Here is a 12728-nt window from a genome sequence, read left to right as displayed (position 1 = left end):
GGGGAAGTTTTCTGTCATTATTTCTTCAAGTAGGTTTTCAATATCTTGCTTTCTCTCTTCTTCTAGCACAGCCATAATGTGAATGTTAGTACACTTGAAGTTGTCCCAGAGGCTCCTTACATTATCTTTATATTTGCGGTTTCTTTTTTCTTTTTGCTCTTCTTGTTGAGTGTTTTGTGCTTCCTCATATTTCAAATCGTTGGTTTGATTCTCAGACTCCTCTACTCTACTGTTGAATCCCTATATATTATTCTTTATTTCAGTCAGTGTATGCTTAATTTCTGACTGGTCCTTTTCCTTTTTTTTTTTTACTTAGCATATTAGACTTTTATAATATAGGATTTTTACTCCCTATAAGAATCCTTTCCCTTTTTTTGGCATTCTCATTAAGATCCTTGAAAGTCTCACTAAGTTCCTCGAAGGTTTCTAGAAGATTCTTGAGTAACTGTATAACTGTGGTTTTGAACTCTATATCCAGTAGTTTGCTTTCATCCATTTCTTTCATTTATGACATGTTTCTTTGTCTCCGCATTTTGGCTGCTTCCCTGTGTTTGTTTCTATGTGTTGGGTAGCTGCTAAGTCTCCTTGAGTTTATGGAGTGGCCTTGTGTGGTAGGTGTCCTATAGGGCCCAGTGGCTCAGCCTCCCCAGTCACCTGAGGTGGACACTCTTAGTGCACCCCTTTGTGGGCTGTGTGCACAGTCTTGTTGTAGTTGAGCCTTGATTGCTGTTGGTGTCACTGGGAGGAAATGACCTCCAGGCCAATTGGCTGTGGGGACAAGCTGCAACTACAATGGGAGAGTTGCTGTGCTGGAGACACCCTTATGGAGCAGAATTTGCTTCAATGGGGCTTTGGTGCTCACTGAGTCTAGCCAAGCCGTGGGCAAACTACGGCCCCCGGGCCGGATCCGGCCCGTTTGAAATGAATCACACAAACACTCCATCCATGCTTTTGTTCCGGCCCTCCGGTCCAGTTTAAGAACCCATTGTGGCCCTCGAGTCAAAAAGTTTGCCCACCCCTGGTCTAGCCCTAGAGTGTGTCGCTTATGGATGTGAAGAGTTGTAATCTGGTATGGTCTCACACTGACCACTGGTACACTGGCTCTTGGGTCTCCAGGAAGGTGCAAAGTCAGCCACTGCCTGGGCCATCCAGCAGTAGCTACAGAGAAATCTGCAGGTTCCTCCTCTTTGTATCAGGTTTGGAAATGCCCAGATGAGGCCCAGCTGTGAAGCAAGGCAGGCTGGTGCTGGTGCTGGGTCTTAGGCCTTTCATTGATAGCTTTGGAGCTCTCTGACCCAGCTGCAGCTTGTTTGACAGAGTTTTAGCTTCAGAAAGGATAGATAGACCGTTCATTTGCAAAAGCTGCTGCGCACAGCTTGGGTGGGGTTGTAAATTGGGTGGGGCGGGGTCTCAGGGAATCACCAGGTCGGAGCAAACAGAAATGGCTGCCAGTCAGCCCTGCACCAGGGAGGTCTGAGCATGGGAACAATGACCGCTGCAAGCACCTGTTTCTGGAAGAAATCTGCCCTCGAGTTCCTGAGATAGTCCATTTTCTTCCCGTATGTGTCTTGGTCTCCCAGAGCCTTGCCCGGCACTGGAGCTCAGAGGGAGTGGGAGCTTGTAAATTCAGTTCATGGTGCTGGCCTTTTAAGAGGAGCAGCTGGGTCTCTAGCAGCCTGTGTATCACTCAGCCCCAATCCACACTGGTTTTTACAGTTCGTAGTTCTTATTGCCCGTAGGGACTTCTTTCCCCAGTTCTGGGACCCTGGCTGGGAGTCTGCTGTGGGGCTAGGACCCCTCACTCCTTCCTGCAGCCTCTGCAGAGGCGATCTCCCTCCGGATTATAAAAGTGGCACACGTGGGTGCCGGACCAGCCCGTTCTGTGCCTCCACACCTCCTACTAGTCTCAGTGTGCTTTCTTCTTTACTTCTCTCATTGTAGTACTTCCACTCAGCCAGCTTTCCCATGGTTCTGGATGATAGTTGTGATTTTGTTCTGTATTTTAGTTGTAATTTTGATGTGGTTGTGGGAGGCAGCAAGTACAGGCGTTTACCTATGCCGCCATCTTGGTTCTCCTGTTTGACTCTTTTTACTAAAGCATATATTTATTTTATAATAACTAAAATGAAGATAATTTGAAATCTTTAGGTCTTAGCTCTATTCTAATAGATGGTAAGTTAGAGGGCAAATAACCATTTATATTTGACCACAGTACTTCCTTTGATAGAAGTTTCCATCCATATGCAGTGTGAATTGTTATTGTTTAGACATAGAATGGTTGTCTCTGTGATTTCACCAGGAAAAAAAGTTTGTGTGGACAGAATCCTCTGACACATTTGAACTTATATTAAATAGTTAAGGATAGTGGTGTTTTTCCCCCAGAAATAGTTTAGTTGTACAGTGGGGCCTTGACTTACGAGTGGCCCGACTAATGAGTTTTTTGAGATACCAGCTGTCTCTCGGCTGATTTTTTGCATTGAGTTGTTAGAGTAATTTGAGTTAACGAGCTCCTTAACGAGCTCAGTCTCGGAATGAATTAAACTCATAAGTCAAGGCCCCACTGTATAACATTGTGACCTTCCTTTTGTTTTCAGAAATGAGTAAGGCAATAAAGAGATATCCTGTAATATTAGGGTGTTGTTTAAGGAAAAGCACTTCTGTTTTTAATGGAAATTTTTTCATTTGACCCTTTGACATGGTACTTACGTGTATAATTTATGCTGAAATTATATCTTACAGATGAGAAAACCAGCAGATGAAAAATTGGAGAAATTTTGGATTGATTTCAACCTAGGAAGTCAGAGTGTAACTTTTTATATAGATAGTACCGAGGTAATCACGTTTGATTTCTGTTTAAACTTAAGCACTTAGAGATTGTTCATATGCAAGTATGTATTATATGCTCATGAATTTCACTTATTTTTCCCCCAAGAGTGCTCTGTGGGACTCAGTAAGACTTTTGAAGGAAGCAGTGATTAATTTCAGCATAATAGGTAAGATGATAAACTATCAGAGTATTATTTCTGTTTATAGTTGCAGTATATGTTTAGTTAATTACAGAGCAGATTTAGTACCTTGGGGTGGAAGTGTGGTGGAAGGAGCACTGTGCTTAGGACCAGGATGCAAGGGAACAGAACTGGTGACTTCTTTGCTTTGGGGTTCAATTACTTGCCTGGTTTTCTCATTGTAGAAATGGTTTAGTTTTTTAAAAAAATTAAAAATTAAATTACTATGTGATCTAGCAATATCACTTCTGGGTATATATCTGGGAGGATTGAACACAGGACTCGAAGAGATATTTATACACCCCTGTTCATTGTAGCATTATTCTCAATAGCCAAGAGGTGGAAGCAACCTAAGTGCCTATCAGTGGATAAATAAACAAAATGGGGTGTATACATACAGTGGAATATTATTCAGCTTAAAAAGGAAAGAAATTCTGACAACATGGATGAACCTTGGGGACATTTTGCTAAGTGAAATAAGCTAGTCACAAAAGGACAAATACTGTATGATTCTACTTATATGAGGTATCTAAAGAACTCAAATTGATAGAGGCAGTAGAATGGTGATTATCAGGATCTGTGGGGAGGGGAAAATGGGGACTTGTTTAATGCGTACAGTTTCAGATTTACAAAATGAAAATGTTCTGGAAGATCTGTTGTACAACAATCTATACTAACAACTGAACTGTACACTTAAACATGGTAAGTTTTATTTTTTGTACCATAATTTTAAAAAATGGCTGTAGTACCTGTCCTTCCCTTCCCACAGATTTATGGTAATTATCAATGAGTTTATGTGGGTATGTGCCACCTCTGTCTAAATAGCATCCCTCTGACCCCCCTTCTTAAACTCGATCACTCACCTTCCTTCTCAGATTGGTAGACAGGAATGAGGGACATAAAATCAGGAGTGATCCTTTCTGGATGGCTGCAAGTAACCTGTTAGTGCAGGTCAGCATTTCAGCTATAATCATACTTAAACATCTATCAGGGTTCACGAATTGGGTCTTTAAAAATAAAGGGATGTTGGGGGGCCCTAGTTGGTTTGGCTCTGTGGATAGAGCTTCGGCCTGGAGACTGAAGGGTCCCGGGTTCGATTCCGGTCAAGGGCACATGCCTGGGTTCTGGGCTTGATCCCCAATAGGGGGCGTACCGGAGGCAGCCAATCGATGATTCTCTCTCATCATTGATGTTTTTTTTCCCCCTCTCTCTCTCCCTTCCTCTCTGAAATTAATAAAAAATATTTTAAAAAAGGGATTTTGGGGTGTGGAGGAGGTAGAAGTTGGCAAAGGGGGATAATTGAGGACAAAAAGATACTTGACTTTGGGTGGTGAGCACACAATGCAGTGTGCAGGTGATGTTTTGAGTTGTACACTTGAAGCCTGTATGTTTATTTTTAATTTTTTTAAGTCCCAGTATTACCAGAGAGCCACTCGAGTCAAAGGTGGCTCTCTCCTCCTCAGTTTTTATTACACTCACAAGAAAGAATTTAGATGAGTGACAGAAAGCAGTATTGAAATAAAGCAAGGAGATTTATTAAGAATACACTTGGCCAAAACCGGTTTGGCTCAGTGGATAGAGCGTCGGCCTGCGGACTGAAAGGTCCCAGGTTCGATTCCGGTCAAGGGCATGTATCAGGAGGCAGCTCATTGGCCTGTGGACCAAAGGGTCCCAGGTTCGATTCCAGTCAAGGGCATGTACCTTGGTTGCATGCTCAGCCCAGGCCCTGGGTCGCTCATACAGGAGGCAACCAATCAATGTGTTCTCCTCACATCAGTGTTTTTCTCTGTCTTTCCCTCTCTCTTCCACTCTCTAAAAATCAATGGAAAAATATCCAGGGGTGAGAAAACAACAAAAAAAGAATACACATGGTATAAGGCACAAGCAGGCAACTCATCTAGTCTGAGTGCCCCACTTGGTGGGGGTTCAAGGGTTTTATACTTTCCTCCCATAGGTTTCAAGGTTCTCCTGTCAGATAGACTAGATTTCAAGGTTCCCCTTTTACATTGTTGCAGCTTTCCCCAGAATTTATGAGAACATCTGGCCATGTTGTCTTCGCAAGTCCCAAGAGGGCTGACTTCTTTGTTCAGTGGGTGAGATAAACTCCCCCTTTTCATCCCTTCCCCTCCTCCTGCCCTGACAGCTATTTTATCCTGCCTGACATTCCCCCCTCAAGTAATACCATCCAAATGCTTTTGGATTTTTGTTATTTGTCTCCAAGACTTCATCTGTCCTTGGGTTTAGCTGACACAAATGGCATTAATTGGGTCTGTGTCCTCTGTTTTCCTAGGCCAGGGTGATTCAAGCTCTGTATTCTCTGGTTAAGGAATTGCTCTCAAGTGTCCTTAGTTGGGGAAGATAAGATTTTGCAGTTCAGAAGCTGGCTGCAAGCTGTCCAAAGTGTTTGGTCTTGTTTAATTTTGTTGTCTCAGTTTCCCCATTCCACTTGCCCAGGGATTTCTCTAGCTTCTTACTATGCTGACACACCAGATGGCCACCTGTCAACTTCTGACCAATTTGCTACAAATCGTGGGTTCTCGCAACCTCCTCAGGTTTGATAATTTGCTATGTTGGCTCACAGAACTCAGGGAAACACGTATTTAAATTACAAGTTTATTATAAAGAATACAATCAAGGATTCAGATGAAGAACCAGGTAAAGAGGTACATAGGGCGAGATCCAGAAGTATCCTGAGCATAGGAGCTCCTGTCCCTGAGAAATTGGGTTGTTCTACCCTCCTGATCCAAGGCGGTGTTAATCAACCTGAAAGCTCTATACGCCCCTACTTTAGGAATTTTTATGGAGGTTTTATCACAAAGGCACGATAGATTATTAACTCAATCTCTGGCCCCTTTCCCCTCCCTGGAGGTTGAGGAGTGGGGTCTGAAAGTTCCAACCCTCACGTGGTGACTTAGTCTTTCTGGGACTGGCCACCATCCTGCTGCTCTAGGAGCCACCAGTCACCTCATTAGCATACAAAAGACACTCTTCACTCCAGGGATTCTAAGGGTCTTAGCTCTTGTGTTAGGAATAGGGGTCAAAGACCAAATATTAGAAGAAAAGATGCTTCTAGCGAATTACAAAGATTTTTAGGAGCCCTGTCTTAGGAATCTGGGTAGAGGCCAAATATATAGTTCTTATTGTGTCACAGATGAGAAGAGCTAGAGTTACACAATCACAGAATTGGAAAGATAGGATACATTAGTTGGGAGTATCACCTACCTGTAGGAAACAGAAGGGGTTTATAAATAACTTACTAGAAATGTGAATTAAGTATAATCATAAATATAAATTAAGAATAACAATTTGTGTTGTCATTACCTGTTACTATTAATTTCAGATATATAAAATATTGTTGATATTTACTCTAAGTCATTATTTTGGAAGGACTTCCATGGATTTTCTGACTGTGGTAGCCCTAACATTGTCTTTCTTAGTTTAAGTTCCTGAACTCCAAACCTTGCTACTGTAATGGTTTTCTGGAACTAACTTGCCAAGTTAATATTCTATACTTCACTAATATATCACATTTCCGTGAGACTCCATAATTTACAAAGTGCCTCACAGTGTTTGAAGGAGGTAGGTATTTTCTATTTTTACTTTTTTAAAAATATATTTTTATTGATTTTAAAGAGGAAGGGAGAGGGAGAGAGAGTTTCATAGAAACATCAATGATGAGAGAGAATCATTGATGGGCTGCCTCCTGCATTCCCCCCCCTCACCCCCCAATGGGGATTGAGCCCACAACTTGGGCATGTGCCCTTGACCAGAACCGAACTCGGGACCTTCAGCCCGCAGGCTGGTGCTCTATCCACTGAGCCAAACCAGCTAGGGCTATTTTCTATTTTTATAGCCAAGGAAACTAAAGGTTGTTTAGCAAACTCTCCAAGCAACACCTTAGTTTTATATGCAACTTCTTGCTAAGCAGTTGGCAATGTTTTAGTAGTATGTTAAGTGCTTGGTGCAGCCCTGAGATAATTTCTTCTGAACCTTAATGCCCTTGTATGTTTGCATTGAGCTCTATATCCCAAATAGCTGTTTATATTTTTAGATATAGTTTGAATTACTTTTGTTGCAGTGTTTCATAGACTTTTCCTGTAGTGACTAGATGTCCAGTAAGATTGGTGTCTGGGGGGATTGCTGAGGTTGTCTCTATGCCAACATTGTCCTATAGAAACACAGTATGAGCCACATATTTAATATTAAATTTTCACATAGCCACATTAAGAAGTTATTTTAATAATATACATTTAACCCAATATATCCAAAATATTAACTTTTAAATATGTAATTAAAATGAAAAATTGATGAGATATTTTACTTTCTCTTTTTTTTTGTACTAAGTCTTCACAAACTGATGTGTATTTTATGCTTATGGTGCACTTCGATTTGTACTAACCATATTATAAGTACTCAGTACCCATAAATCTAGACCTAGGTGTGTCTCATTCTTTTTTCCTCTTTCTGTCCTCATCAATTTGTGACTGTTAGCTTTGCCTATTCTTTCATAGACTTTCCTTTTTTCTCTCCTGCTGCTTCCAACTCAGCATGTACTTACTGTGGCTTATTCTTGGACTCTCCTTGAATTATTTGCCAGTAATTTTCAACCTTTTTTCATTTCATGGAAATGAACTAAACTAATTACTAAAATTCTGCAGCATACACAAAAATACATGATATTTTTTATTGATTCAATAAAAAATAGGTATAATTTTGAATGATTAATAAAAAAACTCATAGTAATTACCTATAATTTTTGTTCCAAAGTGATTTAAAAAAAAATCAGGTGCCTATATTTGTATATAAGGATTTCTGGTATCAAGAATTAACCAATTAGATGCAACCTTATTATTCTAGGTGACCAATAAGATGCAACTCTTTTATATGATCTACATAAAAGACAGGGCATTCACACTGGACAGCTATTGTTGTGTTGGCTGTTGTCATTTTTTTATTTGACCATCTAAGGGAAAATAAGTCAGTACCTCTGACTAAATAGTCAGGTATTGCATGTTTTAAAAATTCTTGCAGCACACCATTTGAAAATCGCTGGTCTAAGCTATTTTCTGTTCTAAATCAATTACTATTTGTCAGTAAAGGACTGGTGTCCTGGAAGGGGGCCCTCATGGAGACTGTTGTCTAAGAAACAGGCCTGTCTCTATGATGTTTCCCTTTCTCCTTTTTTAAGTGGAGGCTATTGAAAGGAAGGTAGATTATTCCACTTTGCACATTACAAACAGTGACATTGAATTTGAATTTTAGAAATAAGTGGGATCTGGGAGAGAGAAAGAATGAGAATGAATGTTGTGCTTAATATATTGGGAAGTTAAATACCTGTTGCATATGATAGCTTTGTATTCACAGAATGCTCTTTGAAAAATGGTTTCAGTAGATAAGGACATCTCCATTGCTTTGCTGCTGAGATTAGTTACTTTCTATTTCTGTCAGATTAACCACTTCATTTGTGTATCTATAAACACACATGTGAATCTAATAAAAATAACTAAGTAACTTTTAAAAAATTATTTAAACTTGGTTGCTTTATTTTGCACTTTTAAAATTCACAAAGCTTCATAATATCTGTGTTTGATCATCAGTGTTTTATAAGACAATGAAAATTTTATCACATCAACTGGGCATACTCAAAAACAATGGATAATTTACAAACAAATTTTTTAATGAAGAACATTTTGCAAAATGCACACTGGTACACATCTGAATTAATCTATCCTAAAATTAGACTTTAAAATAAAAAAACACACAAAAAACCACAGACAGATTTAACACTGACAAGCCTACCAGAATAATGCTGGTGGCAAGCTATAAACAGCTTTAATGTTGAGTGTAATTTGGGGGTAGCAGGAAGAAAATATTATCCATTTAACCTGCATTTAAATGCATCTGTGAGTAAAAGTTCTATAATTTAATGAAGTGAACAACAATTAAAAAAAAATGAACAACTCTTTTGCCTACAGGTTAGTTTCTCAGGTTTGTTTGTTTTTAACTGTGAAATTTTGACTAAAGAAAATGGATCCTAGAACTAGAATCCTTAAGGAAAAGAAAAACATGGGGGTGAGGGAGAAACAAAATCATACTTTAATCTTTCTAACGTGGTTGTAACAAACAAAATCATTGTTCATATTAAGAAAGAATATCAGAGATGATATAGGGCAGTGGTCGGCAAACTCATTAGTCAACAGAGCCAAATATCAACAGTACAACGATTGAAATTTCTTTTGAGAGCCAAATTTTTTAAACTTAAACTATATAGGTAGGTACATTGTTATTAACTTAATTAGGGTACTCCTAAGGCTTAGGAAGAGCCACACTCAAGGGCCAAAGAGCCGCATGTGGCTCGCGAGCTGCAGTTTGCCGACCACAGATATAGGGGGTTGAGTTTTGGCTTATGTAACTTCTAAAAATATGATTTCTTTTCAACTCATTGCAGAAAAATCTGGACTGTTGACAAATATCTCAGTGTACTTATTTAAAATTATAAAATACAAACTTTCAATGTGTTGATATACATTGGTATATTTTATTTTTTGCTAGAAACTGAAAAGAAAAAGATGTTCATCATTTACTTGAAGCCTATTAATATTGGAAACAAGGAAGTGAGGAAAGTAGAAATTCATTTTGATTTGCAATTCAACATATCACAAGCTTCCGTTAAAGCTTTAGGAGAAGACAAACAGGTGGCAGGTTTAATTCTCTTTAATTATTTGACTGTGTTTTAGTATGTTTTCATGTCTCTTAAATTTCCATGTTGGGTTTTTTAAAATTGAAATATAATCGACATAATATTATACAGTCATGTGTTGCATAATAGTTTTTCAGTCAGTGACAGACTACATAGATGAAGGTGGTCCCATAAGATTATAATGGAGTTGAAAAATTCCTATCACCTAGTGACAGCATAGCACTCATAACATCATCATAGTGCAGTGCATTTGTAATGATGTTGATGTAAACAAACCTACAGCCAGTTGCATAAAAGTGTAGCACATAATCCTTGATAATGATAATAAACAACAATATTATTGATTTATAAATTTACTATACTATATTTTTTTGTCATAGAGTATTCTTTCTCTTTATTAAGAAAAAAGTTTGCTGTTAAACAGTATGCTGTGTTACATTGGCAGCAGCCTCATACGTCTGAGGCTTATTGTGTCTTTTGCTTGAATCATTTCATGTTGTGTTTGTTTTAATCTCATGTTGTTTTATACAGTAACATGCTATACAGGATTGTAGCCTAAGAGCAATAGGCTCTATAATATAGCATAGGTGTGTAGTAGGCTATACCATCTAGGTTTGTGTAAGTGCACTCAATGATGTTCGCATAACAAAGACATCACCTAATAATGTATTTCTGAGAACATATCCCCATCATTAGTGGTGCATGACTGTATTAGTTTCAGGTGTACAACATCATGATTCAGCATTTGAATATATAGCAAAATGACCACAACAAGTCTAGTTAACAGCCGTTGCCATAAAGATTTTTTTCTTGTGAGGAGAACTTTTAATTTACTTTCTTAGTAATTTTCAAATATGTAGTTTTTGTCTATTTCTCCTTTAGGTTTGTTAATATTTGTTTTATATAGGTAGGTTCCTATGTTAGGTGCATAAATATTTTTAAATATTATATTGTGTTGTAGGATTGATCCCTTTATCATTATATAATGACCTTCTTTGTCTCTTATGATAGTCTTTGTTTTAAAATCTATTTTGTCTGATATAAGTATAGCTACCCCAGCTTTTGTTTGGTTTCCATTTGCATGGAATATTTTTTTTCCATTCCTTCACTGTCAGTCTATGTGTGCCCATATAGATGGATCTCTCTCTCTTTCTTAATCTATTCAGCCACTTTATGTCTTTCGATTGGAGAATTGAATTCATTTATATTTAAAGTTATCGATAGGTACACACTGATTGCCATTTTGTAAATTGCTTTCTGGCTGTTTTGTACACCCTCTGTTCCTTTCTTCTCTTGCTCTATTCCTGTGTGGTTTAATGATTTTCTGTAGTATTATGCTTAGTTTCCTTTTTCCTTTTGTGTCTACTATACGTTTTTGCTTTGTTACCATGAGGCTTATATAAAACAACTTATAACAGCCTATTTTTAAGTTGATAATAATTTAAGTTTGATTATATTCTAATGCTCTGCATTTTTACTCTTTTCCCACATTTTATTTTTTTGATGTTAAAATTTACAACTTTTTATTTTGTGTTCCCTTAACGAAGTATTATAGTTATTTTTACTACTTTTGTCTTTTAGCTTTCATATTAACTTTATAAATAATTATAATATTAGATTATTCTGAATTTTACTATATATTTACTTTTATCAATAATTGATAGTTTTATATATTTTTACAATTGATTTTAGAGAGAAGAAGGGAGAGAGAGAGAGAGAGAGAGAGAGAAAGAAACATAGATGTGAGAGAGAAACATCGATCAGTTGCCTCCCACACACCCTGACTGGGGATCAAACTTGCAACCAGGGTATGTGCCCTGGCCAGGAATTGAACCCACCACCATTTAAAAAAAATATTTTTATTGATTTCAGAGAGAAAGGGAGAGGGAAAGAGAGAGATAGAAACATCAATGATGAGAGAATCATTGATCAGCTGCCTCCTGCATGTCCCACACCGGGGATTGAGTTCTCAACTTGAGCATATGCCTGACCAGGGATTGAACCGTGACTTCCTAGTTCATAGGTTGATGCTTAACCACTGAGCAAGCTGGGCTGTATATTTTCCTGTTACTAATTAGCACCCTTTCATGTAAGCTCAGAGAGTCCCTTTGACATTTCTTGTAAAGATGGTTTAATAATGATGAACTCCTTTAGCTTGTCTGGAACACTTTATCTCCAATTCTGAATGACAGCATTGTCAGTAGGGTATTCTTGGTTGGAAATTTTTGTCTTTCAGCACTTTTAATATATTGTGCCACACACCCTTGGCCTGCAAAGTTTAATTGAGAAAACTGAGTCTTAGAGAGGTTCCTTTTTTAAAAAAATATATTTTATTGATTTTTTACAGAGAGGAAGGGAGAGAGATAGAGAGTCAGAAACATCGATGAGAGAGAAACATCGATCAGCCGCCTCCTGCACATCCCCCACCGGGGATGTGCCCGCAACCCAGGTACATGCCCTTGACCGGAATCGAACCTGGGACCTTTCAGTCCTTAGGCCGAAGCTCTATCCACTGAGCCAAACTGGTTTCGGCAGAGGTTCCTTTTTATGTAACAAATTATTTTTCTCTTGCTGCTTTTATGATTCTCTTTTTGTCTTTAATTTTTGACACTTTAGTTATAATGTGTCATGGTCTCTCTCTCTCTCTCTCTCTCTCTTTTCTTTTTAACCTCTTTGGTTTTCTGAATCTGGATGTCTATTTCCTACTCCAGGTTAGAGAAGTTTTTAGTCATTATTTCTTCAGATAAAGTTTCTATCCCTTTCTCTCTTTCTTCTCCTTCTGGAACCCCTGTAATATGAATGTCTGTCTGCTTGATGTTGCTCCGTAAGTCCTTTACACTATCCTCACTTTTTTTATTCTTTTTGTTTTTGCTGCTCTGGTTGGGTGAGTTTGACTGCCTTGCCCTGTTCACTGATCCTTTCTTCTGTTTCATCTAATCTTCTGTTGGACCTCTGTAATGTATTTTTCAGTTTAGTTATTGTATTAAGGACTGTGAGTTCTATTCGGTACTTCCTTATATTTT

General features: G+C 38.2%; 1 protein-coding gene across 1 annotated transcript in view; it reads left to right on the top strand.

Annotated features, from left to right (window-relative positions):
• The window catches only part of SYCP2L (synaptonemal complex protein 2-like), a 65681-nt gene that overhangs the window by 20452 nt on the left and 32501 nt on the right, over nt 1-12728 (top strand). Inside the window, exons 12-14 of the mRNA XM_014549551.1 lie at nt 2740-2832; nt 2933-2993; nt 9558-9700. Of these exons, the coding sequence (XP_014405037.1) occupies nt 2740-2832; nt 2933-2993; nt 9558-9700 (297 nt within the window). The remainder of the gene's footprint in view (nt 1-2739; nt 2833-2932; nt 2994-9557; nt 9701-12728) is intronic.

The sequence above is a fragment of the Myotis brandtii genome, unplaced genomic scaffold (genome assembly GCF_000412655.1).
Source record: "Myotis brandtii unplaced genomic scaffold, ASM41265v1 scaffold56, whole genome shotgun sequence".
In the NCBI taxonomy this organism is placed as follows: domain Eukaryota; kingdom Metazoa; phylum Chordata; class Mammalia; order Chiroptera; family Vespertilionidae; genus Myotis; species Myotis brandtii.
Note: the sequence above shows the minus strand (reverse complement) of the source record. Positions and strands in the feature narration are given on the sequence as shown.